This window comes from Myotis lucifugus, unplaced genomic scaffold, assembly GCF_000147115.1.
Source record: "Myotis lucifugus unplaced genomic scaffold, Myoluc2.0 scaffold_16, whole genome shotgun sequence".
Taxonomy (NCBI): Eukaryota; Metazoa; Chordata; class Mammalia; order Chiroptera; family Vespertilionidae; genus Myotis; species Myotis lucifugus.
This window is the reverse complement of record NW_005871064.1, coordinates 15,099,845-15,127,521: the sequence shown is the minus strand read 5'-3', so window position 1 is coordinate 15,127,521 and position 27,677 is coordinate 15,099,845. Positions and strand designations below refer to the sequence as shown.

The 27,677-nt window shown below is 52.8% G+C and overlaps 1 protein-coding gene across 1 annotated transcript; it reads right to left on the bottom strand.

The window, feature by feature from the left end:
- Window positions 1-2,856: 2,856 nt before the first annotated feature.
- L3MBTL1 (L3MBTL1, histone methyl-lysine binding protein) lies at window positions 2,857-27,196 on the bottom strand. The gene is given in 26 exon segments (XM_023750803.1): window positions 2,857-2,991; window positions 4,680-4,746; window positions 7,004-7,034; window positions 7,037-7,110; window positions 7,227-7,300; window positions 7,719-7,876; window positions 10,710-10,759; window positions 10,850-11,047; window positions 11,212-11,311; window positions 12,108-12,222; window positions 12,711-12,821; window positions 13,016-13,101; window positions 13,875-13,951; window positions 14,662-14,813; window positions 16,288-16,379; window positions 16,705-16,840; window positions 17,758-17,862; window positions 18,618-18,706; window positions 19,179-19,263; window positions 19,943-20,072; window positions 20,209-20,359; window positions 20,631-20,714; window positions 20,717-20,768; window positions 21,141-21,373; window positions 21,542-21,687; window positions 27,178-27,196. Coding segments are annotated over 25 exon segments (2,721 nt in total). The 5' UTR covers window positions 21,678-21,687; window positions 27,178-27,196.
- Between the last annotated feature and the right edge of the window lie 481 nt (window positions 27,197-27,677).

Sequence of the window (27,677 nt, the reverse complement as noted above, 5' to 3'; positions counted from 1 at the left end):
AAACTGAAGTCTTTATTGAATTTTCTGCCCTTACCATTCACAGGTTGTCAAGGATCAGGCCTTTTCACATTGTTCTCCGAGGGTCCCATTGTTTATATTTCTCCATGTAGACAGTATACCCATTTATCTTTATTCTTTGTTTCTTATCTTTAAAAGGGAATAAAAATCAGATTAGTTAGGACCCCTACCAGCAGAGAGAATGCTTTATTCTCTGCAGTAATGACAGGGTATTATTGATATTCTCTTTCTGTTTTCTGGGTATTTCACCATGAAAATAGAACAAATTCTGAGTGCATATTGTTCAGTTGTTCAAGTTTATTTGTTTCAATAGATGGATGAAGCACACCACATTTTGTTTGTAACTTTTTCCTCCCTCATGAGTCAAGAGTCACTTTATCTTAAGCCAGAAGATTCTCTTAAAGAACACACACATGTGTGCACACATGCACACAAACACGCGTGCGCGCACACACACAGCAAATACAAAAACCTAACTCCACCAAAGTGCATGTGAATGAAAGTGCAAACAAGTTTCATTTTCAAACTCTGGGATCATTCTTTCTGTTTCAGAAGCCAAACAGAAAGGTCCTCCCTGGCCTAGGCCAGAGCTGGGCGAGGCTGCCGGGCCAAAGTGTAAGTGGTACCTCAGCTGGAGAGCCGGGCAGAGGTCACATGGCACTGGGCACCGGTGCCAACTCCCTCCCCTCACTGCCCTCCCAGGTCAAGGTGCGATGATCTCATTTGGGGTCAGGATGGGGGTGAAAGGGAGGTAGGGTGGACAGGAGGCAGATTTCTTTCTCCTTTTTTGTGATTTGGTTTCTTTCCAAAGAGTTGGACATTGGTGCAGAAAGTGCTGAGGCCTCAAAGTTCGGAGGCCTGGGGGCCCTTTTCTTTGAGGCCCTTGGTTCATCCTGCCTTTCTGGTAGGCAGGTGTTAAGAGTGTGGTTAGTAAATCCACATGGCAAAGCCATCCCAGTCCCACTCAACTGTGCGTACTTGCTGCCTTCTCCTCACACCACAAAGCCAGTGAGCATCTCTCAGTCTCACAGGCGAAGGCCAAGGAACTGGTGAGTTTTGCCACCACTCAAGCAACCAAGATAGAGAGGCTCTTGGCCAATGGGGATACCAATGCGACCTCTGTAAACCCAACCCTCAGGCCTGCCTGCTTTCCCCCCTGGGAGGTGGTGCTCAGAGCCGCCTCTTAGGGCTGGAAGGGAAGGAGCATGTCAGTCCTGTGGGAGCTCAGCTGGGGGGCTGAATGGCTGCCCGAGCAAAGCTGTCTGGTCCCTTGTGAGAGGGTCCCCTACTGGGCAGGGACAGCAAATCACCTGAACTTTGGGTTTCTCTCTTCTATGGGAAAGATAAAGCTTCATATTGTAACAGGAATAGCCCTTGACATTTTCCCAACACTGAGCCTCACATCACCCTGTCAAACACTTCTGAGAGTGCCCTACACACACACACACACACACACACACACACCCCTCCCATGGCTGGCAGAGCAGTCTGGGGAAGGCCCAGCTCAGCCCCTGCTCCCCATCTCCCCATGGGGCCTGCTCTCAGGCTTCAGGTTTGGCAGTGGCTCAGTGGAGGCTAGGCCCCCACTTGGACAGAAAGGTCAAAGTCCCAGACTCCCAGCAGGCCCCCCACTGCAACACTGATGGAGAGGGGTAAGAAAGGCTTAAGGGACTCAGAGAGCTCAAAGATAGAATTCACTTTCCCAACTTCCAACTTCAAGTCCTCTTTGTAAAACCCAAGAGCAGGGCATGTGAGGGACAGGCTGAGGTGATGTTACAGGGTGTGTGTGTGTGTACTAGAGAGAGTGCTACTTGCCCATGACAGGAGGCCTGGCACGCACGCTCCCCTGACTCCCGCCATGGGCAACACCTTGGCTGAGACCCATGGCTGCCAGCTTTGGGAGCCACAATACCTGGTGGAGCTGCCCCTCTGACCAAAGATTGTCTGACGTACTCTTGGGCTGGCCTTGGCTACCTAGCCATTCAGGCTGCCTCCTCCCATACCTGACACACTGAGAGTGTATGGGGAACACCCATGGAACCTTAACCCCTGCTGCAGAGGTGAAATGCTCTGACTACCCGCTCTGCTGGAAACAGGTCTAGGCGTGGAACACTAAGACTGCCAAGTGGTCCAGAGTTGGACACGTTTAAGAAGGCATTTTGGCTCAGAATCCCTCACTTCTGGGTAAAATGGAGAACAGCAGCCCACACTCCCATTGGATCCTATGAAAACATGTGTCTGAGGCGCACCCACTTAAAGGGAGGAACCAGTGAGGTCTGGCTGTGCCAGGGTGGGGGCACTGACCAGAAAACTGAGCAGCAGAATGACGGCGGCAAAACCAAAAGACAGGGGGGGAGGTGCCTTTTGAGTAAATATGTTTGTGGCAGGGTCACTTCTTGGTAGGAGGAAAGGAGACAAGGAAAGAAAAGCACAGAGAGGTGCCGAAAGGGCCTCTCGCTCCACCAGACTGTTCTTAATTGCAAACAACAAGACCCTGTGGTGACAAAACAAGTTGGCTAGAGAAGTGGGCTGCCATAGGCAGGGTACCCCCAACCCACTCCATCAGTAATGCTCCCCCAGCAATGTCACACCCTCACTGGTATGCCTGGTGGCAGATGAGTTCCAGGACTTGGGGGCTAAGATTCCATCCTCCCCGGGGCTCCTCTGCTCCCATGTACCTTGAAGGAAGCAGCCCTGGAGAGAAGAGCAACCACCCCTGGTCAGATGCAGAGCATAGTGGGGGCACAGGTGGGATATGAGGAACTCAGGTCAGGAAGGAAGCATCAGGTGCAGAGGGAGGCCCGGCTGGGGTTGGAGGAGGGCCCAGCCCTGAGCCAGTCACTTTAAGGTGTCATCGGCGTTTTTGAACATGAGAATGGCGTTATAGATCTTCAAGGCTGGACCCAGCTTGACGCTCATGATCTTCACAATGTCCGCCTGTGTCAGCAAAAGGAAGGCCTCGCCATCAATCATCTGAGGGTTGGGGGAGGGAAGTGGAAATCGGAGAAGGTGGAGAGGGTCATGGGGAAGGAGTGAAGGAAGGTGGGCATATGCATGGCGAGGGGGAGGGGGAGAAGGAAAATGGGAGTAAAGGATATATGGGGGGAAGGAAAGAGGAGGGAGAGGGAAAGAAGAAGGAAAAGGAGAAAGGACAAGGGAGGGAGAAAGGAAAAAAGGAAGATAGCAATGGGGACAGAGAAGGAAAGAAAGATATCCACTGGTGTTCCCATGTTCACACACACACTCACACTCACACACACACACTCTTTCTGCTGACAGATCTGGACTTCAGTGTGTATTTGCATAATGTTTTCTGAGTCTTCACTGACTGTGGCTTCAAAAACCTGCTATTGCTGCCCTAGTCGGTTTGGTTCAGTGGTTCAAGCGCAGGCCTGCAGACCGAAGGGTCCTGGGTTCAATTCCGGTCAAGGGCATGTGCCTCGGTTGCAGGCTCCTCCCCAGACCTGGCCCTGGCCGGGGCTCATGAAGGAGGCAACCAATTGATGTGTTTCTCTCACATCGATATTTCTCTCTGTCTTTCCTTCTCTCTTCCTCTCTCTCTAAAAATCAATGGGAAAATATCCTCAGGTAGAGATTAAAACAACAACAACAACAAACAAACAAACAAACAAACAAAAAACCTGCTATTGCTATTCCCACATGAACCCACCGGTCAATCTCAGTGCTGCTAACAGACATGCGGGCATTCCAATCAATGCATCACAGTATTACCTATGAGATCTGAGAGAGAGAGCTTGAGATTTCATCTGAATCTAACCAAGCCCTTGTTTCTAACTTCCAGTTTACAGGAAATACATAGGATGTTGCAACAAGTTGAACGACACTGCAAGGAAGCAATGAGACCAACCCAGGGCACCTTCTGCAAGACTTTTCCAGTGGTCCCTGTGCCTCCCCTGGAGATTTCTCACTACTGTGACTGCTGAGGTTGAGTCTAGGTTCTTCAGAGCAAAGACTGGAGTTTGTTGACTAGTAGTTTGGGACTGTGTCAGGGGACAATGGGATTACTCAAGAACATACAAGATGTTGTATGTGTGCTGCTGTATATGGAGTTTTCAGCCATAATCTCGGAAATGGTCATATTTGACCTTGAAGGTAGAGAAATTCAACAGGAAAATGAATAAAATGAGCCAAATGCAATGATCCACCCTAAGCAATAGCCCGAGAGCTATGGATAGGACCAGGGAATTTCCCCAGGTTGGCGTAACCTGGAAAGATCCTTAGAGAGCCACACGTGGGATGTTTAACAGAGGCCAAGCTAAAATCTAATCAGCTGATGAGGAGACTTCTATGCTATCACAACAGAGAGGCATGGCCCACGGGAACCCAAGAAAAAGGGACACTCAGGGAGCAGGAAGTTGCCCGTGTTTAACCAGCTGCATGGTCAGCAGAGTCTGTTGACCTCTCTCTGTCCTGCCCGCTCCTCTGAGCACACATTACACCTGACACACACCTTCCTCGGAGTCCTAACCACATGCCACCGGAAGCAGCAATTCACCATTCATCTTGACCGGTGTCCCTGAGTGTCCTGGCTGCATCCGTTCGGCCAGAGAGAACCCACTCCCTGGGGAGCCTGATGCCGTGGACCAGACCTTGGAGAAGGCAATCCTCAGCCCCCACAAAGGTCTACACTGAGACTGTACTGGGTACTGCCGGTCCACCAGCACACCTCCTTGCTCTGGCCGTTGCTTTTTTGTATCACAGAACATGCTGAACCGAGACACGCAGCAGATGTTCCCGGGAGAGATAACCCTTCTTCCAACACGGGGACACTGCGAGCCCAGCATGGGCTAGAGGATCAAATTCTCGGGTGGCTCAGCAGCTGGCTGAACAACTGTACTCAGAGAGTGTTCGTTTATGATCGGTTGTCACCTAATGGAAGATCTCTAATGGGCGCCACATGCTTCTGCTGTTTTATCAACACATGTGGTGAAGACTTGGCTTAAATTAACACAGAAGGCTTAGTTAGCAAATGTACAAGTTGTAGCCCAGTTAGGGTGACTCATTAATTGAGCGTCAACCCATGCACCAGGAGGTCACCGGTTCAATCCCCAGTCAGGGCATACAGGAGACAGCTGATTGATGATGTTTCTCTCTCATTGATGTTTCTATCTTGCTCCCTCTCTCTCTAAAATCAATAAACACATATTTTGAAAATGTACAAGTTGTATGAGGCTGGAAAGGCTTATTAATATCAGAGATGACAGAGTTAAGGTTTAAAGCAGTGAGATCATGAAACCAACATAACATTTAACAGGGAGAAATGTAAAGTCTTTCATTAGATTAATTTTAAAAAGCCAGTGGTACAAGTAACACACTGGAAATTTTGGGTTGATTATAATGGATAATTGATATAAAAGCACATGGGGACTCTCGTGAACTCAAAACTGGTGTGATGTGGCTCTAATAAAGCTAGTGCAATCTTAAGTGTTACAAAAATACAGGGTTCAAATCGAGGGGGAGGGAAAATTCCATTAACTGTGGGATAGTCATAAAATGGAGCACTGCGTGGCAATAAGAATGAACACACCAAGGGTCTACACAAGAACATGAATGAACCTCGAAAGCATCACACTGAGTGAAAAGAGACAGACAAAGAAGAGTACATGCTGTATGATTCCATTTATATGATGTTCAAGGGCAGGCAAAGCTAACCTGTGGTGCTGGATGTGAGAACAGTGGCTGCCATGAGGTTGGGGACTGAGGAAAGGGGCCAAGAAAGAACTCTCTGGTGTGACGGGAACGCTTCATATCTTGACTGAAGTATTGGGTTCAGCGTGTACACATCCCACAAAGCTGTGGGTGTGCACCGTTACGATGGGTGCCTTTCTCTCCGTGTATATCTGATCTCCATGTACACACATCTAGATGTCAGCTCATCAACTGTAACAAATGCCCCGCTCTGCTGAGTGATGTGGATGAAGTGGGAGGCTGTGCATGTGGGCAGGGGGCATATGGGTCATCTCTGTACTGTCTTCTCAATTTCGTTGTGAACCTGAAACTGCTCTAAAGTAAGAAAGTCTTTTTTAAAACAGAAACTAAAGCCATCTGGAGGAGCAGCCCAGGTGCTATGCTGTTCAGAGAGCATCTGAAACACAGGTGCAGCCCTGGACACACCCATTACGATAAGAAGATCACAACCCAGAAGGAAAGGACCCAGAATGGGGAGGATCGAGGGAGCCCCGCCAAACTAGGACCTGAGGAAGAAACTGGCTGGTCGGCTGGATGGAGAGATTCTCCCGGGAAAGGGGCAGACTTCTCTCTCATGGGCATTGCCCGAAGGAGGCACCTAGGGGGGCAGAGACCACACTTCCTGGGTGAAGGGGATGTGTGAATTCTTTGGAAGGAAGACCTAAACAGACTCAAAGGCCCCTTCCAGTTTCAAACTCTACAAATTGGAGAGACGTGATAAAGTTCTTCATTTAAGGACGACTGCACATTCAAAGTCAGAACAACCATTGATTGAAGCCCCACTGTATCAGTTATTCTTGTACAGTGATATGATTTACATATTACTCTCTAATATTATATATAATATTAATATATAGGACTCCTACAATAATATAATAGTATATATACTAGGGTATAACTATCCTAGACATTCTGATACAACGATCCATTCGTCATTGCCAAGGCTCACAGTGGCCTGGAAAGGTAGACATCATTATATCTATTTTATCTCCATTTTACACATAAGAAGATGCAGGCTCAGGGACAGTAAAAAGCTCAAATTGGCAGAACTGGGATTCAAACCCAACTGTCTGCAAAGCTAGCATTCTTTTATCGATAACTCGCTGCTTCTTACCTTTGGGAGCTTTGGGGTCCTGCTTTTATGTGTATGGTAGGGTCCTTGCAGTAAATGGCAATACCTGTGCCATCAGGTATTAAAATGCACTTGAATTAACCGACTGAAGGTAAGTTTGGAGAACAAAAGAGGGGGGGCAGAGGGCAGAGGGGTGGATGGAACCTCGTCTCCAGGATGCTTCTTCCTTCCTGGGATGGTCTGGATACAGAGGGTTCCCAAGCTGGGCCACGGTCCGTACCAGATGTTTCCCAGAGGTGTGGCTATGACTACTCCTCCGCAGGTGTGACAACAGAGGACCTTCCCTACAGTGGGGGCAGCACTGGTGGGGACACCTGCTCCCTGCCTCTCAGTGGGTGATCTTTCTCTGTCCCCACTCTGCACTTGCACCTCACTTACCTCATCTTTGAAGAGTCGTGCTTGGTCCTCACAACCTGTCAGGGTCTGAACGAAGCCGAAGACCTTGGAAATCAAAGAAGACATGTTGCCTGTTGCCAAGGATACAGGGGCTTGGGAGACAGGGGGGAGGCGGCTTATATGGCCTTGGCACCTTCTGAGCTGTGACAGTGTTGCTTTTTCTTATCAACCTAAGAGGATCCTTGCATCTCTGTGCTACTGGGTATGTGAGGCTCAGGCTGCCCCTCCCGCTAGATTTCCAGTTGGGCTAGTAGCCGGCCCCTCTCCCCATCCACCAGGACGGGCCATGGAGCAGTCTCTCCGTCAGTCCCCGCCGGGCAGCGAGGAGGGACTGTGGACTTGAGGGATGGGCAGGAGACAGTGTCAGGGGTAGCTTCCAGCTTTGCCTGGGAGGCCTCCTGAACGAGGGTGTCCTGGTGAGAGGGCAGAGCAGAGGAGGGGAAGAAGGGGCCGAGCTCCTCACCTCATCGATGGTCCACTTGGCCACTGTCGAGGCCGAGATGCCCGCCACTCCCGGCAGGAGCTTGCAGTGCTGCTCCCAGCACACTGAGAGGGACCGGTCAGCGTGGGCCGACAGGGATGACATGAAGAAGGACTGGTGGATGACATCGGTCGTTAGTGCTGGAAAGCAGAGGCAGAGGCTGGCAGGCCGATGCTGGGGACTAACCTGGCCCCAGGAGCCGGCCTGTACCCACGCCACTCAAGAGGACCACGGCCCCTTCTGATAGCCTTGCAGGGCCAAGAGGGTGGTCCAGATCTGCCTCATCTGGGCTCGCTCCTTCCGGTAAAGTGGCTTCCTTGCTTTACAGACTCTCGGGTCAGCTGCTTGGAATGACCTCCTCCCCAACCCCCATCCCTCTGAGGCTGCACCCTGGGGCCCTGCAAGGAGGCTTTCTCAGAGCTGCTGCAGCATCCTGGTCCCCTTCTCGAGATACCTTGCATCCAAGGGGTGGACACCCAGCAAGAAGCCCGTTGTGTCTGTCCTCCTTTCCCTAAGTCCTTTTGGACCCTCATTAACTTGCTCTTGAACCTTGGGCAAGTCACATAACAGGGGCCTGTTTCCCAGGCTGTAAATGAACAGGTTGGGCAAGGAAACCTCTGTGGTTTCCTCTTGTTCTCTCAAACACTGACCCTCAGGGGGCTGGGCGGGCCCTACCAGCAGGGAGAGCACAGCCGAGTCCTGTCCTTGGCAGGCAGCCTCCACCTCGGAGCTGTTTGCCAGCGAACCCTGGAGCCCACACTGAAGAGGTCTCCCCATGGATGTGTGAGAAGTCTCTGGAACAAATCCAGAGTGACTGTGTCCCCTCTGTGAGAGAGCCAGCTGGTAGGACAAGGGAGCCCTGCACAGAGGTCCGAGGCCTGCGCCCTGTCCTCTGTTCCGTCCTGTCCCTGGAGGGCTATAGCCTCAGGCTCTGGGAAGACTGAACTTCCCTAGTCCTCAGGACACTTCTGGAATGAACACAGGCACTCGCCCTCTGGTGGCCAGAACGTGGCCCTGCAATGGAAGCCGACCAGGATCCCCACTGAAGGTGGAAGAGGTACCCTCTGCAGTCCCACCCCCAAAAGTCCTCACTCTGAGACCCTCCTCCTCAGGCCTGAGGCTGCAGGAATTGCCTTCTGTCTCCACCCAGAGGAAACAGTAGGGAACAACACCAGGAGGGAATCAGGCAAGAGATCAGGACACGCGAGAATTCCAGGTTATGTGACCATCTCGGCTAAGTCTCCCACCACCTTTTGAGATTGGCACTATTATCATCAGCATTTTACAGGTGAGGTCATTGAGGTTCAGAGTGCCCGGGTTCACAGACTGTTCCTGAAGCACTCGAATAGGCTGGGTCCTGCCCAGACATTGTGTAATGAACCAGGTGATTGTTCATGGTCTCCTCCTGACTTAAAACCATGTGCAACTCAAATGAGGCAAGATCCCCAGTGTGCCTGCTACTGGTCAGAGATGTGAGATGAATTCATTACGCAATGGGAGGGTGCAGTCCCCTTGTGCCTCCCCTTGGAGCATGCTATGGGCTGAGCTGCGTCTCCCCAAATTCATATGTTAAAACTCCAGCCCCCAGTACCTCAGAATGTAGCTGTAATTGGAGAAAGGGCCTTTAAAGGGGTGGTTAGGCAGGGTGGACTCTAATCCAATCCAAGTAGTGCTCTTGTAAGAAAAAGAATTTTAGACACACAGAAAGATGGGGGGGGGGGGGATACAGGCATAGAGGAAAGACCATGTGAGGACACAGCGAGAAGGCAGACATCTTCAAGCCAAGGAGAGGCCGCTGAAGAAACCAAACCCCTCCACTCTTTGACCTTGGACTTTTAGCCTCCAGAAGAGTGAGAAAATAAATTTCTGTTGTTTAAGCCACCCACTCTGTGGTACTTGGTTATGACAGCCAAGCTAAAACAAAGGGGGTTGGGAAGGGAACTGACATTAGGTTAGGTGCTTTATGTCTATTATATCAGCAGCTCATAGCAGAACTCAGACCCGAGTTTGAATCCCAGCTCTGCTCCTGACAAGGCAAATGACCTCAGGCAAATGACTTCTCTCTCTCTGAGCCTCTCATTCTCTTCTCAGAAGAAGAGAATCCTATCCACAGTAATAGTAACCACTATTATTGCAGGTAGCTGACATGTGAAAGGCAGTTATTCATGTTTTCTTTCTTTTCTTTTAATCATTTATTTATTTTTAGAGAGAGACATGGATTTGTTGTTCCTACCATGCATTCATTGGTTGCTTCTAGTATGTGCCCTGAGCATCGAACCCAAAACCTTGGCGTATCGGGACGATGCTCTAACCAACTGAGATACCCTGCCAGGGCAGTTATATTCATGTTTTCAAATGAGGAAACTGAGGCTCAGAGATGTTCAGTGACTTGCTCAAGGTCACACAGCTAGACAGTGACAAGCCATGCTTCCCTCCCAGGGAGCCTAGAATGAAGAACAGAGCTAGGGCATCATCTGACCTCCCAGTGGAGAACCAGAGGCCCAGAGAGGTTCTGTGCCTTTCCCACAGATTCCCAGCAAGGCCATGGGTGAAATGGGCCTGGAACCTGTGGTCATTCGAGCCCCATCCTGTACTCTTGCCACTGCTCCATGCTCCCCAAACGAAGAGATACAACCACCTTTTCAGCTTCCCCATCTCTCTCTTTTTTATAAAGGATTATTTAGTATTTTTTTAATTGATTTCAGAGAGAGGGAGAGGGAGAAGGAGAGAGAGAGAAACATCAATGATGAAAGAGAATCATTGATTGGCTGCCTTCTGCACATCCCCTAGTCGGGATCAAGCCCGCAACCCAGGCATGTGCCCTGACCTGGAATTGAACCATGATCGCCTGGTTCATGGGTCGATGCTCAACCACTGAGCCACGCCGCCCGGACCAGCTCTCCTTCTCTGTAACATCCCACCAAATTGTACACACTTTGTGGAGGACGTGGAGGTAAATGACCCTGGACTTACTCGCCAACTCTTCTTGTGTAATCTTCTGATACTTTGGAGGGCGCCCAGTCCTGGAGAGAGAGGGACCAGGTCCATGGCAGGGAATCAGTGCCTGGCCTTGCCCAAGAGGACAAGAGGCCCTGCACCCTTGCCCTCCGCACCGGCCATGATGGCGAGGCTTCTTCCTTAGGGAGAAGCCCGAGAGGTTCCTCTTACGGGCCGAGGCCTCTGAGTCGGACAGCTCCACTTTCAGCCGGTTCTGGTTTCTCTCAGCCAGGGGGCACCCCGAGAGGCAATGGTGAGCTGTGAACTTGCCTGTGATGTGGCCGGACCCATCACAACCAGGCGTGGGGCACTTCCTGGGGAAGAAGAAGGCATAAGTTGGGCTGAACCCGCTTGTTCCCCTGAGCCCTTTCCAAGCCTAGCCCCATTCAGAGAGGATCTTTAGTGAGCTCTGATTGGCCACACACAAATCCTCTCTGAGCAGTGTCTGAGGGTCTCTCAGCAGGAGCCCTGCCCTCACCGGTGGTGGAAGCTGTACTTGGAGGTCCTCGTGTGCGGCAGGCCCCGATAGCTGAGAGGGGAACAGCTCTCAGGGGAGGCAGAGCCGAGCTCTCTGGGATCTGGAGGGACAGGAACAAGAGTCAGCATAAGGACCTGGGGTAGGGGTGGGGGTGGGATGAATGGAGAGCAGGGAAGTCAGCCCTGGGAATTAGTTCCCCAGGTAGAAGGCCCCGAGGTAGGCTGTGACACCACTTCCTGCTACTGGAAATTTACCTCTCTGTAGGGAATGAGGGGTTTGGCTCTCATATACTTTGGTGAAACCTGCAGGCCATGCCCTCTGTCTCCGCGAGGGAATATCCAACACAGAGCTGGTGTGGGCCCAGCTGTACCTTAAGAGCCATGTCAGGCAGACTGACATTATTCTCTGTTTCCCTGTTTCATCCCCTAGACTTTGGTAACTTTTTTTAGGCTCTGCCCATGCTTGGAGAGCAATCGAGAAGGATCAACACCCCACGAGAGACAGATGTGGCAGCAGCAGGGAAACAGGGCTGGAGGGGGGATCCTGAGGTGAGAACTGAGCAGTCCGATGATCTGACCTCTAACCCCTGCCTGTAAGGGCCCAGATTTTATTTAACAGAGCCAGCATTTCCTTAGCAAACGCCATGCACGCTCTGTGTGCTCCTAAGCACATCTCCAAGTAAGTTTCCCCTTCACACCTCAATACCCCAACCCAACAACTGGGGAAGCCAGAGAAGGGAGGGAGGGTGCGAGGTCTCAGAGCTCACTGAGGCCTCCAGAGTCCTGTGTGTCAGACCTGGGCACGCTATCAAAGCAGGGGGCGGTGTGGGGAGGTAGGAGCTCGGGGTGGGGCTGGACATCAGTAGGAAAGGATCAGAGTGCCCTAGGGGTACACACGGAGAGGAGGCTGCAGGGGATGCCCTGTCTTGGAGCACCAGCCGGCGGGGTGGATGTCCGGGTGGTCGGCATCAATCCAGAAGTCAAAGGCATGACTCCAGCCATCAAAGTGGAGCTGGGGAGGAAAGGCCCTTGGAAGTCAGGCATTCCTCGCGGAGCCCCGCTCAGCCAGGAGGTCCTGCAGGCTCCAGGAGGCTCTCCCCATCCCCGGAGCCTGTCAGAAGCAAGATCCTGGATTGGAAGAACCAAGGGGCCAACCCCACAATAATCTGTCTTGGCCGCCATGTGCCCCAAAGGCTTCATCATTAAATTATGGGCATCTCCCATCAATCCTCACATAAATCTAGGATTATCAGGCCATTTCATAGATGAGAGTGCTAAGGCTCAGAAGGGGGAATGACCTGCTCAAGCACACAAAAGTAAGTCACGGATGAGGCTCGAATGAGACCCAAGATCTTCAGCCTCAAATTTAGAGCTCTCTTCTCCACAACGTGCAGCTTCCCTTATGTCTGGCTCATGCCATGCCCTTGACCTCGAATGAATCTACAGAATTCCTGCCCAATCGGCCTGTTCACTTCCCCAGCCCAAGGGTCCCAGAGCCACCTTTATCCGATGGTCCTCCACATCCTCCACACTGGCCACACGGATCAGGGATGGGTTCCTGCGGTCCACGGCCTCCAGCTTCATGTTAACAAGAAAGCCGTGCGGGGGTCGCTGCAGGGGGACAGCAGCCTTCAGGCCGAGGCCCAGAACAGCAGTGCTGAGACCCCCAAGAAGGGAGTCCAAGTGCTGTGCCTGGAAAATTGGGGCCTGCAAAAGTCGGGGGGGGGGGGCAGGGGCACATCCTAGCTGCCCAAGGGCTCCACGACTTCCTGAGCTCAGCTCTGGGGGCAGGAGAGCCAACTCACCACCTTGAAGGCCCAGGTGGGCACGGCAGAGGTCCCAGTTTCCTCCAGATATTTCTCCCAACAGAAGCTGTCAGGGTCTGGGTAGTCTGGAGAGAGGAGGACAGCAATGTCTAGGCACCCAGGCGTACTGGGAGAGCTCCCTGCCCCCAAGGAGAACCAGGAGCACGAAAGAGACAGAGGCCCATGGAGGACAATCTACCCCCACATCACCAAGGCCAGCTCCTTGCGGGGGCTCGGGAGGCAGAGGGGTGCTAGCAAGCACATCACCACCACCCCGTTTCCCGGGCTGTCTGGGATCCCTGGCTCCCATTCCTCTCCACTGCCCTGTGGCTCCAGCCCCAGCCCAGCCCCCTCTAAACCTCTGTTGTATGTGGGCCCAAGCAATACTCTGAAAGGGAAGGGAACACTTCCTTCACTCTGGAATCCTGCACCCTTGTTGTTGGGGAGGGAGTGTCCCTTAACTTTCTTCCCTTAAACCAGCAGTTCTCAACCTGTGGGTCGCGACCCCTTTGGGGGTTGAACGACCCTTTCACAGGGGTCGCCTAAGACCATCGGAAAACATATATAATTACATATTGTTTTTGTGATTAATCACTATGCTTTCATTATGTTCAATTTGTAATGAAATTGGGGGTCACCACAACATGAGGAACTGTATTAAAGGGTCGAGGCATTAGCAAGGTTGAGAACCACTGCCTTAAACCTTCACACAGTCAGCGTTGGACAGGACTCTCCTAAAATTAAAGGGTTCTCTACTCCCAGGCATAGAGGCTGAGGCTCCTAGGGGTACTGGTGTAGGACCTGGGGAGAGGGGGGTGGGGCCAGGCCCAGGCAGGGTGTGCTCAGGCTGCACGGTCACCTTGTGGAGGTGTGAGGGGCTTTCCTTGCTTCTGGCACCAGCCAACCGGGTGGATGTAGGGGCTGCTGGGATCACACCTGAAACCCAAGAATATACTTCACTGTCCCAAGTGAAACTTGGAGGCCCTGAGCCTGCTGCCTACAACAGCACGGCGTCAGGGTGCACCCTACTTAGTGAGAGTTAGACAGATGGCTGGTGAGAAAGTCAGAAAACTGTACCATTAACTGAAAGCTCTACCACCACCATCTTATCTAAGAGCAAACCATGAATCACAGGGGTCTGCTCATCTTAACCTTGGTATTTCTAGATGATACCTCTCATATTGCATTGTGGCTATGGCCAGTGTGGCTAAGTGATTATAGCATCATCCATGCACCCTTCGGTCATGGGTTCAGTTCCCAGTCAGGGCACATACAGGAGGTAACTGATCAATGTTTCTCCCTCTCTCCCTCTCCCTTCCTCTCTCTCTAAAAAGTCAATAAAAAACATATCTGAGGCATTCTAGCATCCTTAGAAGATAGCAGCTTTATGAAACATGCACTTAATATTTTCTAAAGTCTTAACAACAAAAAAAGACCATATCCTCGAATGAGGATTAAAAATATATATATTGCATGTGTTTCTTACGATATACATAGATCAAACCCACAGGACAACCAATTACCCCCCTGAACAAATATGAATGCTAGGGCTGGGCAGGGGCTACATGTGTCTAAGTTTTCAAAGTCTTGCCTCCCTCCCCTGCCATCCCCTCACCACCCCGGCCAAGTCTGGGCCCTCCCCCTACCAGTAGTCGTAAGTATCGTCCCAGTTGTCAAAGTGCACCAGGAAGCGGCTGTCCACCACGTCGGTCACGCTGGCCACACAGACGAGGGATGGGTTCATACGGTCCACAGCCTCCAGCTTCATGCCCACCTGGAAGCCCAGGGGTGGGGGACTCTGGGGGCAAGAAGAGGGGCTGCCAGGCAGGCTAGTGCTAGCCTGGAGGCCACTGGCAAGGGAAGGAGTGGGTTCCCTAAGAGTTATGCTGGGGTTAGGGGGTGGGAGAAACAGGCAGAATCATAATCCCCAGCCCAGAGTCACTCAGGAACTTCTGGACCCCAAGGTGTATTCAGAGGAAGCCTCATAATGGCAGAAGATGAGTGACTGGCAGGAAGGTGCACATTCACCCAAGTGTACCAGGTGGAGCGCAGCCGGCCCAACGAGACAGCTGTCATCATCCCCGTTTGATAAGTCAGACAACATGCCCAGGACCACAGTGCTAATCAACGGTGGGCCAGGATGGAAAAAGTATGACTTACAAGTCTCATCCCCTCTCACAAGAGCGGGCAGACCCCCACCATCACTTGGGCACCTGCAGTATGGTCTCTGGGCTGGGCTGGAGGTGGCGGGTAACTGCCCGAATGGCATGGCAGGGTCCTGGGCCCAGGGGAATCCTGGGCTTTTTTTTTTTTTTTTTGCTTGAGAACTGTGGAATTATTTGGAATGTTTTACAAATGGTTGCCACATCAACAACAAAACAGGTAATTACAAAATATGTACATCACAACATGCTTTTAAAGACACTTTGCATTGTGCTCACATTCCCTTAAATGTTGGGGAACCCTGGACTTTTGATATGGTGATATTTTTAATGGGGGTCCCCTATATCTCTCAGACCATTTGCTTGGGATTAAGAGATACGTGAACTGCTGTGTAAAGCTGCCAGCTGCCTTGAACAGAGAAAAAGACAAGGGTGAGTTGTTGAGACTAAATAGGAGAGCCTTGATGTCGGGCAAAAGGCTGGCAAAGGCAGCTCCCAGGACAGAGGCTCGGACCTCACACCAAAAACTACAGAGCAAACCAAAGCAAGAAACAAGCATGGTGCCTGGCCTGTGTGGCTCAGTGGTTGAGCATCAACCCATGAACCAGGAGGTCACGGTTCGATTCCCTGTCAGGGCGCATGCCTGGGTTGTGGGCTCGATCCTCCGTGGGGGAATGTGTAGGAGGCAGCCGATCAATGATTCTCTCTCATCATTCATGTTTCTATCTTTCTCTCCCTTTCCCTTCCTCTCTGAAATCAATAAAAATATTTTTGAAATAGATAGATAGGTAGATAGATAGATAAATAGATAAAAATAAATAAAAAAGAGACAAGCACAGTGACATCTCAGAGCCCAGGCAGAGACAGTGAGCGGGGCCTCCGAGGGGACGAAGAAGAGGCTTTCTGTAGAGGGAACAGGGGAGAACCTATGCCCAGCTTCTCCCTCTGGCCTTGGCCTGCCCGGCGTGCCCCTCCCGTTTGGTAGGAGAGACCAGAACAGAGCTGAGAGCACGGGAAGAGGAGCTCTCCTTGGGGAAGTCAGATACCCTGGGCACGCTGCCGTGACGCTGTCCCCGGGGCAGGTGTCCACTCTGGCTCAGGGGCACTCACGTGGCTTTGGCTCACAAACAGGTGCTTGGGGGCAGCCTGAGCTCTTGTGCTGCGCAGGTACTGACTCCAGCTGAACTCCTCCTCCTTGTAACCTAGGCCCCGCACGGGGATGAACAGAGCGCCGTGCAGACAGAGGCTGGGCCGCGGCCAGGGCACCCCACACTGAAGCAGCAGAATCGGGCAGGCCTGAGGACCCCACAGCCCTCAAGAACCTGCCCAGGGACCCACGGCCGAAGCAGGACACCTTCGGGTGGACACTCAAAGGGCAAGGGCACAGCAGAACCCTGGGGCCACGTCACAGCAAGAGGTGGTGGAGAGAGGCTGGCTGTGCAATGGGGAAGGGAAGGGAGCCCATGGGGAAGAAGGGATGGGCCTGAGGGCCCCTGCCTCACTGTGACCAGCCTAGCTAGGCCTTACCTTTGGGGGGCTGCAGCCTGTGCCCAGTCTTCTCAAACCAGCCAGCAGGGTGGATGTCAGGGGAGTTGGCATTGATCCAGAAGTCATGGCACTCAGAATACCCATCAAAATGCAGTCGGAGACGATAGCCACACACCTGGCCCCATGAGGGGGAATCACAGGGACTCTAATGCCAGCAGACACCCACTCCTTTGCCTTCACCTCTCCTGCCTGGCCTGGTCATCTCGGGGCTCTAATGCTAGCAGGCTCCCCACCTCCCTTCACTCCCAGGTTTCCGCCTATCCTGAACTTTGTGCCATACTCTCCTGCAATGAGGAACGTTCATGTACTTGTGAGCTCTGAGTTCTGGGTACAAGACAGGCACATCTGGTGGCATCCTCCTGCCCTTTAAGACCTAGACAAAACCCCATGGGCACCTACCAGGGCTCAGGTGTGCTCAAGGCCCCCCTGACCTTTCTTTCTGCTTCTTCTCTCACTGCTCCTCAGTCACACACTCTGCTCTGGCCTCACTGAGCTAACGGCAGCTCCGTGAACACGGCCTGTTTCACACCCCAGGGTCCTTGCTCACTTTGCTCCCTTTGCCTGGGACACCCTAGCCATTCACAACTCGTCTCTCAAGACTCAGCAGAGGAGCCCCTGCCTCGGTGAAGCTTCTCCTGCCCCCTCAGGGCCTCTCTGCTCTGCTCACGTCGGTCCCCTGCCTGTGGGGTGTCACTGATATGTTTACCTGGCTGATTCCCACACAACTGTGAGCTCCAAGACGACAAGCACCTTGTTGGACTCATGCCAACGCCCCTGCCCTCAGGATCTCCTCCAGTTCGCCCAGCACTGAAGTGCACACCCACGTAGCACCATCACCACCCTCACACTTCCTCTGGTTTCTGTTCATTTTTCGTCTTTCGATGCAACCACCTCAATCCCCCACGAGACTGTGTTTTCTGAGGGCAGGAGCGTGTCTCCCTCATCTGAGCCCGAGCCCCGGATGCCCCTGGCAGGCTCCATCAGTCTATCCTGAGAGACACCATCAGAACGGTGGTGCGAGCCTCGGCTCACCTCGGCCACGGTGAGGATGAAGTACATGGATGGGTGCTGAGGGTCGATGCCTTCCAACTTCATGCCCAATCTGAAGCCGTTCTTGTTATGAGTGACCGCCTGGTACTGTCAACGCACAGATTGGAGAGGACCCAGCTTCCATCCAGCCTTATCCTGGCCTAGTGGGCTTGGGGTGAAGGAGCTGCCTTTAGGCCCCACCCGCCGGTACTACCAAAGGGATAACTTATTTGGGGGTCTTTAGTGCAGGGATTCAGAGGGGGACAGAATAGCGCCCGGGTCCCTTGAAAAACGTGCGTTAAGTCAGGGCTGGACTTAAGGGTTCTCTCTCATCCAAGTCATTTAAAGTTCCATATACAGCCGAACCGGTTTGGCTCAGTGGATAGAGCGTCGGCCTGCGGACTCAAGGGTCCCGGGTTCGGTTCCGGTCAAGGGCATGTGCCTTGGTTGCGGGCGCATCCCCACTGGGGGGCGTGCAGGAGGCAGCTGATCGATCTCTCTCATCGATGTTTCTGGCTCTCTATCCCTCTCCCTTCTTCTCTGTAAAAAATCAATAAAATATATTAAGAAAAAAATAAAATAAAAAATAAAGCTCCATATACAGAATTGAGTAGAAGGCACCAGAATTCAAAAGTCTGCAGGCCCAGTGATGGGGGAGCCTGGCTCCACCTCCCTATTTCTTCCCACCCTGGACATCCCTTATTGTGGGCTCTTTTCTACTCTGGTCCCCAACCAGTCTCTCCCCTTTCCATTCCATCCCTTTAAGAGATGTCAGACACAGAAAACACCAGAAGGCCTGAGTTGGGTGGTGAGTCCTCGACTGGGAATACAAGCATTTCCTAGGTGGAAGCTGTCCCACTCACGTCCTGGAAGAGGCTGACCGGGGCGGTGATGGCCTTCTGCTCCTCAAGGTAAGACTCCCAGGACCAGCCTTCCTTCTTCTCCCCTGACGCTGTGGACAGGAGACACAGGCTGACATGGGAGAGTGGGGATGGCGATGGAGAAGGCCTGAGGGCCAGAGCTGGCTATGAACGAACTTTGTTCCATTTTTCTTAGAACCAAAGGGTCAGAATGGGGGCCCAAACAGCAAGGTCAGACCAATGACGGGTACAGACTTGCTCAGACCACCAAAAGGAAGCAATGCCATGTGATACTCAAGTCTTTGGATCCTGAGCCTGGCAGCGAGGCCTACTTACACGGGATAGAGGCTAAACAAACAGATGAGATAACCCCAACAAAGAACACACACGTACTAATACACAAACCATAAACATTGCTTTTTTCTCATACTCTCTCACACGCACTAACGGATGCTTACCTACATATGTACAACACAGCATCACAACTGTAACCTACTCTCCCAGCCTCACGCCTCCAAAGGTGCGTACACGCAATATTTGAATACATATCCATAGGCCGCATACCAGGCTGGCTGCCGTTCCACTCCTCACTCTCTGGGATGCTAGCTGTGGGCTGTCCCTCCGGATCCTTCCTTTCTTCTCGCTTCTCCTGTGGAAGGCAAGTCTGAGCCCAGCGTCCTGTCCTCATGCATTTGAGAGAAGCCCCGGTCGCTATTCCCGGCCCCTGCCTGGCTCTCTGGCCACATGGTGCTTTGCCCCAAACAGGTGGAATTTCTCCTAGGCCCCCAGAAGGAATGCAGCTCCAGCAGACAACTTCTTACCACTTGGACACGAACCACATGAACACCCCCCTCACCACCGCCACCAGCTACACAACCGGACTATAATTCACCTCAATCCCAGGGAGGGGGACAGGACACGAACACCTGCCTGTGCTGGTTCTGACTGCCCACTGGGACTCTCATGCTGTTTCCTCCAGCTTCTCTGCAACTAGAGCCCCGTGCGCCCTGGCCTCTGGCCTAGTGACCGGGCTCCCGGGACGGAGCTCGCCATCTGTCCACTCAGCTCTCCTGGGTGCCGGTTCACGGGAGAGTGTGTTAGCCCTGACACTAGACGGAGATGGGAGCCCCAGAAAAGGGGCAGCGTGACTTATTCATTCCCCTCCAGCCAGGCACAGGACCTGGCTCAGGATGAGACCCTAAAATGTGATGAGTGAGTCATTCAGTGTCTTCTCTGGCCCAGTCCCCTGGCCTGGATTTATGGAGAGGATAGTGGGATTGAGGGATAGCCTCTGGCCTCCCCCTTCCCTCCCGCGGTCCTCTCCCTACCGCGGCATCTGGCTCCGACTCCTCTGATGGACTGTGGTACTCCCTGTACTTCCTCTTCTTCACGGGCTTGAGGAGCTCGGAAGTGCTGGTGTAGTATTTCTGGCCGGAGGAGTTCTCCACTATGACTGACCTGAGGGAGGGGCAGCCTGAAGGAAAGAACCTCTGGCCCACCAGGCACCACCCAGCCCCTCTCCGAAGCCATAAGCAGAAATGGGACTTTGGGGCGCCAAAGCGGAGCAAGTGGAGGGGTGAGCCCTGTGCCTTACCGCTCCTGAAACAGCGGGGGGCAGCCATCCCTGGAGGAGCCAGGATCTGGACGGGAGCCTGGCTGAGGCTCACACGCCTGGCACTGACAGGTGGCACCATTCTCTGGGGGGTCTTGCGGGGGGTCTCCTGGAGGGTCGTGGGGGAGGTCCGCTGTGGGGGCCAAAGGGGCCTCAGGCCCTCCACCCCATCCCAGCCACACCCAGGCTCCTCCCACTGCGGAGCCCAAGTCCCCCGGGCCCTGGCCTCCGCCTTGGTCCTACCTCCTCGGGCTGCTCTACTGGCCACCGCCCCGCACCGCCCCCCTCCCCCCCAAGCCTTCCCCACCTACGACCAACCCCTGGGCGCACCTGCAGGAACCCGGCCTCGCCCCCGACCGTGGCTCCACCCGCGCAGGGGGCCCCGCTCAGGCCTGGGCTCCTACCCGGCTGTTGGGGGCCCGCATCGCCGCCTCCCGCCGGCGCCTGGCCGGCTTCGTACTCGGCCACACCTTCCCGACGCAGCTCGTTGTACCATATGTAGCCTCCACCATGTTCAGTGGCGCGTACTCCGGTAGCCGGCACTGGAGCGCGGTAGGCTCTCAGGACCGTGACTCGGTGATTCGGTCCCGGCCCTGGACCCACCTCCAGTCTCACGGTCCCTCTCCCACCGCCTCACCCAAGCCACGCCCCCAGCATCCCCGCTGGGCCACGCCCCACCCAGGCCACGCCCCCATCACCCCGCTGGGGGCCGCCCAAGCCACGCCCCCAGCGCCCACTCCCCACTCCACACGTCTCTAGAACCCCTCGTGACTCCAAGCCGAGCCCCCAGTCCCTCACTCCAAGCCCCACCCACGGAGCCTACATCTCCGCCAGCTCCCCCCACTTTCCACCTCTGGTCCCGCAAGCCCCACCGCAGCTGAGGCTGGACCCCGCCAATCCCCAGAGACACTGACCCGTAGGCCGCCCCCAGGAGGCGGGGCCGGGGCCTCGGCCTCGGTCCACCCCAGAAGCCGCACTGTGCTGGCGCTGGAGCTGGCCGCCGTCCCTGCGCTCAACTGCGGCAGAACGGTGGCCATGACAGGTACGCTGCCGGGCACTCGCTGCGGGGCGCCCACATGGATCGGCTCCCGTGGAAAGCAGGGCACATCCAGGGAACTGCTGGGCAGGCCAAGGGTGGCAGAGCTGGCTGTGAACAGACACCCAGTCAGACCCGACACAGGTGAGCCTGGTGGCTCGACCCCAAAACCACCATGCATGTGTGGGCAGGTGAAAGTACCATCTCCTCCCCGGGATCCACACCTGCTGGGGCAGGCATGGGGATGCTCCTCCTCCCAAGACCCCTGGCTTGGCCCACCTGGAATGATGAAGGCAGTAGTGGGCAGGTGAGGGCCAGAACCGGGGCTGCCCCTGGCCACCAGGTGCACGCTGACCTCCCCTGTAGAGGGCCCCTTCAGGGTTCTCAGCATCTCCATTTCAGCATGCCCCTCCATCCTGGTAGGCCTACAACCAGAACACAGCCCCCAGGGTGATCAGGGAGGCCCACCCTCAGAGAAAAGTGTGAGCCCGAGGGGAGTAGGGTGTTTTAGGAACATAACTTTAAGTCTGACTCCTGGCGGTAACCAGGTCACCCAGGTGAGGGCTCTGGCCAGGCCCTGCACTTCCCCTCACGTCGTAAGATGGGCATGTGTGAGGGTGGTTCGTAAACTGTGACATACAGAACTGACTCTGGGGAGCATGTCTCTCTCCAGTAAGAGAGAGCTTTTAAAGTGTAGATCACATTATTTATTATCCAAAATTCTTCAATGGCTCTTCATTGCCCTTAAAATAAAATCAAAATGCTTTACCCTATAGAATCTAACCCGTCTTCCTCTCTACCCTCATCCCCCACCCGCTTCCCCGTGTTCTCCACCCTGGACGGGCTCTGGTCTCCTTCTATTGCTTGACATACCACTTCAGAGCCTGTGCCCTGGCTGTTCGCTCCACCTGGAATGCTCTTCCCAAAGCTGTCTGTCTGCTTGGCTGCCTTCTTCCCGTCCTCCAGGCCTCAGTTCAGTGGTCACCTCATCAGAAGAGGTCTTTCCTAACCTCTCAAAGTAGCAGCCCACCCCTCACCTTTTTTACTGCTTATCTCATTACTGTGTTTATTTCCTTCATTATTATCAATAATGATCTTCATTTACATCTTTATGTTTGATCAGTCATCTCCACATAAATGTAAGCTCCATGAGGGCAAAGATGTTATCTGTCTTGTTCACTTCTATATCCCTGGCACTTAGAATGGTGCCTGGCACACATTAGGTACTCAACAAGTGTGTGTGTTGGATTTCAGTAATTTCAACTTGTTAATAAACAGCACAGTATGGAGCTCTAGCCGGTGTGCAGTGGTTAGAGCATCAGCCTGCGGACTGAAGGATCGCAGATTCCATTCCATTCAAGGGCGCATACCTTGGTTTCAGGCTGGATCCCCAGCCCCAGTTGGGGCATGTGAGGGAGGCAACCAATCGATGTATCTCTCTCACATTGATGTTTCTCTCTGTCTCTATCTCTCCCTTCCACTCTCTTTAAAAATCAATGGAAAAAATATCCTTGGGTGAGGATTAAAAACAAAAACAAAAAACACTGTGTTGATACTTGGTTGCTTTAAGGTGTTAGCAGTACTTGATAGTGGCTTCTGGCATACAAATGAAAGGAAAGAATGTGAGCCTCGTTTTTTTTTGTTTTGTTTTTTTAATAATGTAGTGCTTATTTATTTTTTTTTTAAATGGTACAGCTACTTTATTTTTATTTATTTATTTTTTAATCCTCACCCGAGGATATTTTTTCATTGATTTTTAGAGAGTGGAAGAGAGAGGGAAAGACAGAGAGAAATATCGATGTGAGAGAGACACATCGATTGGTTGCCTCCTGCATGAGCCTGACCAGGGCTGGGGCCAGGGAGGAGCCTGCAACTGAGGTACATACCCTTGACTGAATCAAACCCAGGACCCTTCAGTCCACAGGCCCATGCTTTATCCACTGAGCCAAACCGGCTAGGGTTGGGCCTAGTCTTAAGACAGAGTTAAGACAGTTTGAATCTCAGTTCCACTACTTAATACCTATTACTCTGAGTAAGTAGCTTACCCTCTCTAAGCTCAGTTTCCTAATGTGTAAAATGAACCTGGAAATAGTATCTACCTAAAGGGCTTTGATTAAGATTAAATGAAAAAAATATCTGTGAAATCTTGATAGCAGAAGGCCTTCAACAAATACCAATCCAGCCCTGGCTGGTTTGGCTCACTAGATAGAGCATCAGCCTGTGGACTGAAGGGTCCCAGGTTCGATTCCAGCCAAGGGCACATGCCTGGGTTGTGGGCTTGATCCCCAGTAGGGGGCATGCAGGAGGCAGCCGATCAATGATTCTCTCATCATTGATGTTTCTATCTCTTTCTCCCCCTCCCTTCCTCTCTGAAATCATAAAGAAATATATATAGTATATATATATATTTATGCCCGCCGCACCAAAAAAAAAAAAAAATACCAATTCACTCCTTTTTAACAGAAATGCCAAGGAACTTGGTAGCTTCTGGCTAATAACATGTAAGCTGCTTGCTTGCAAAATCAGCTTACAATGGTTGCTGTCTCTCCCACCCTCCCTCCTGATGTTCTTTTGAATTTGTTTATTTTCCAGCATTTCCTTCCTAAAATAGAGCCCATCCTCCATATTATAGAGTGTATGCTCAGGTAGGCAAAGGCAAGATACATAACCTGATTAATTAAGGCAACATTCAAACCAAGGTCTGTTTCCCCTTTTACACTTATAAAATACAATTCCCTGCATTTCAGTTCCTATTATTTTGCTTCGCACAGCTGACATACTATCTGTACCATTTAAGTTCTTTTCAATAGAGTCAACCTGTTTATGCAAAACATTGTCAGTCATTCAAAGTGACTGTGGTTACTCTTGAAAGAATCCCATTCTGTTTCCAACCTATCACATGTTTCAGGTCTATCCAGGGGAGGGACTGAGAGGGCTGCCCTTCTGCTCAGGTTTGCTGCCTTTTCTCCAGCACACACTGCAGGGCCAGCTAGGTGTCAGCACCATTCTGTGCTCTGGGAATACAATCTCCAATAAGACTGAGTGCTCTCATGAAGCGTATATTCTAGAAATAAGGGATAAAGTTGAGGCTGGGGATAACATTTGAAAATCATCATGAAGAAATGGCCTTGAAAACCTTAGGACTGAGAATAAAGAAAAAGGTGGGAGCCTTGGAGCAAGCCAAGATTTATAGGATGGGAAGTGGATGATCTAGCAAAAGAGACTTAGAAGGGATCTGCAATGTGGTGAGAAGGGATGCAGAAGAGTCTGGGCTTCTGGAGGACACGGGAGGCAATTTTTCAGGAAGGTGGGACTGCTCAGTGGTGTTGGATGCCACTGCCAGATCAGTCAGATGCAGGCTAAGAGCTGGCCATTTTAGCAATAAGGAGGTCATCAGAAACTGCAAGAGCCACTTCAAAGAGCTATGGACACGAAAACCTGGATGGAGTGGGTTTTAAAGAGAAATTTTTTTATGAAAAAAAAATACAACAAAACAAAACAAGAAATCGTTGATAGTTCAATATTTATTGAGCACCTACTATGTGCCAGACACTCTTCTAGGCAATGCAGATTTATCAGTGAACAAAATAGACACCTCTGCCACAGAGTCTACAGTCTAGTGGGGAAACTGACAATAAGGATTGGTCCTGTAGGAAAATAGAGACAATGGGTCTAATATCTCTTTCAAGGGGTTGGAATGTGAAGGAGAGCATGGAAATGGTATTTGGAGAGTGATGTGGTCTCAAGGAAGAGTTTTTTGTTTGTTTGTTTTGCTTTTAAAAATAGGAAATGTTACAGCAGGTTTGTAGCTGATGAAAATGAACCTACAGAAGAAGAAATGAACAGTGTAGGAGAAAAAGAATAATTCTAGAAGACAAGCCCTTGCATGTGCAGGAAGGAGAGGGTCACCCTGTGCACCTGTGTGTTGGGACCCATTGCATGTGGTTGTGGGCTCTTGGCTAGCAGCACCTACTATTTCTATGGTCTTTCTCCCTAACTAGACCATTAGCTTTTCTGAAGCCTGGAACTGCCTTCTCTATTACTTGAATTCACCCCTCCTTTCCGCTACCACCTCTATATTTGAAGCTCACACAACATGTTCATAAGCAACGCCCTGCTAGATCCACACAGCAGCACAACTGGTCTGATGCGGCTCCCAGGCCTGAGCCAGGTGCAAGGAATCCGTCCACTTCCTACCCCTGCCGTTGGGTCACACGTTCAGAACCTCACTTCTGCGGCTTCTGCACCTGCTGTTCCTTCTGCTTGGTGCCTTTCCCATCTTTCTGGAAAATTCCTAATCATCCTTCAAGATGCAGCTCGAGTGACTCCCAGAGTCCACCCCCAAAACACAGTTAATCACCCTCTCTCCTGTGTCCCACTCCACCACAATCTATGCATTAACTTCTCCGTCTCCCCCAGACCCAGAACGAAGGACCTGGGGTGCAGAGAACTTGATCCAGAGATTGCACTCCACAAACAGTCACCGAGTGAATGAGTCACAGCGGTGGGAGTAAAGGCTGGTCAATAATATAAGAAACAAATGGAACTGAAATACATAAATGGCTCAGCCATTCTTGCCTTAGGGACTGGAATACTATTTTCTCCTTCTGTGCTGCCCAGAGGCCGGGGGAGGAGGGGAGAAAGTGGGAGGTCCCAGCTACTGTGAAAGCTGTCACTGATAGCCTTCAGCTGTCAGCTTCTCTGGGAATTGCCCTCAGCCAGGGGAGCTGCCCCGCCAAGCGCCCTCTCCTGGAAGCGGCTATCCAGCTGACCAGTTGATACCAGTTATAAAGGCCCGGCCCCCTTGACTCAATTAGGGACACCTTTGCAAGGCCATCTCAGCCCCAGAGCTTCCCTTGGGACAGGCTGAGGCCTCTGTTGAGACTACAAAGGCAGTTCAGCTTCTTTGCCCAATCACCCTCCTGTAAGGGTGATATTTCCAAGGGCACCCCAATAAACCTACACTCAAGCCTCCCGCTCAGAGTCTGTTTCCAGGGAACCTGACCTAAAACAATCGTTGGATCCCCAGCGCACAGCTGTGTCTGGCACATAGCAGATGCTCAAGAAATACTTACTGAGTAAATGTGCTGTGTGTCTTTTTTCTTGGTCTCTCTGTCGGCCAAGTTTCCCCCACATTTTGCCTTGCAAGGCCTCCTCGTATACAACACGCTCAATAAATGCCCTCGGTCTAGGCGTTGGGGGTTGGGAGCTAGAGCCCTAGACAGATATCTACACACACACACACACACACACACACACACGGCCGGACGCGGGGGGCGGGGGAGTGTTATGGGGGGGGGAGGGGGGAGGGGATGGGAGCGGATTCCAGGGGAGGGAGCCGTCGTCCGCCTTCCATCCGAGTCCTCCCGGGATTAGTAGAGACGGCGGTCACTGATCCGTGAGCCTCGCAGAACGATTACTTTTTAAAACGCCAAAATGGCGGAATTCTTTTTATTCTTTCCCTCTATGGCAGAAAACAATAATTACCCATTTTTCAGTTATAAAAATAGGAAATGAACGGAAGGGAAGAAAAAGTTTGCCAAATGACCCATTTCCTAAGAAAATCCAAGCCCCGCCCTCTACTACTGCCTTCCATTAATGAAAAAGTCTTAATTGGTTGTATTTCATAGAAACGAAGCCTCCTCTCTCCCGACCCACAGGTCGCGGCCCGCAGCGGGCCCGGCGGACACCCAGCCCCGCACCGCAGGGCCCGCCGCTGTCCGCCCAGACCCCTTCTGCGCCCGCCCCCCGAGCCTCCTCAGCCCGCAGAGCCGCGCAGCGGGGCAGGAGCCGCACAGCCGGGCAGGAGCCGCGCAGCGGGCCGCAGACCCGGGCGGTCGCTGTGCGGGGCGGGGCCGGGTTGCGCGGCAGTCCCGCACCCCGGGTCCGAGCCCACTGGCCTGCGATCCCCCTACCTGCGAGGCCAGCCAGTGGCCGCCCAGCGCCGAACTCCGGTCGGAGCCCAGCCCGGCACGCGCCTGCGCGCACTGGGGGACGGGCCCGCCTCCCTGTAGGACGCGGGGTGCGGACGGCGCGCGGCGCAGGTTTGGGGGTCGTGGGGCCCGCGCGTTCGGCAGTGCCCGCGCCCTCTGCCTGCCTTCCTGCGCGGCCAGGCCGCGTGGGCCTGAAGTCCCTTCCCCTCTGGCGCCGGACTGCTGCGCGGGTGGGCGGCTGGAGATTCTTTCCGTCACCCACAGGCAGCAGCGCCCGGGGGGCGCACGCACCACGGAGCAGGAAGAGAGCCCCCGGGCTGAGGTGGGTCAAAGAAGCGAGGCTGCACTCCAGCAAGCGCCCGGCCGGTCGCTCGCGTCCAACGCCTTTCCACCGCTGCTGCCCCCAGCCTCCCCCCCCCCCACCCCCCCTGCAGAAGGGGAGCCCAGGAGCATCCCTGAAGGCCCCTGGAGAGGCGAAGGAC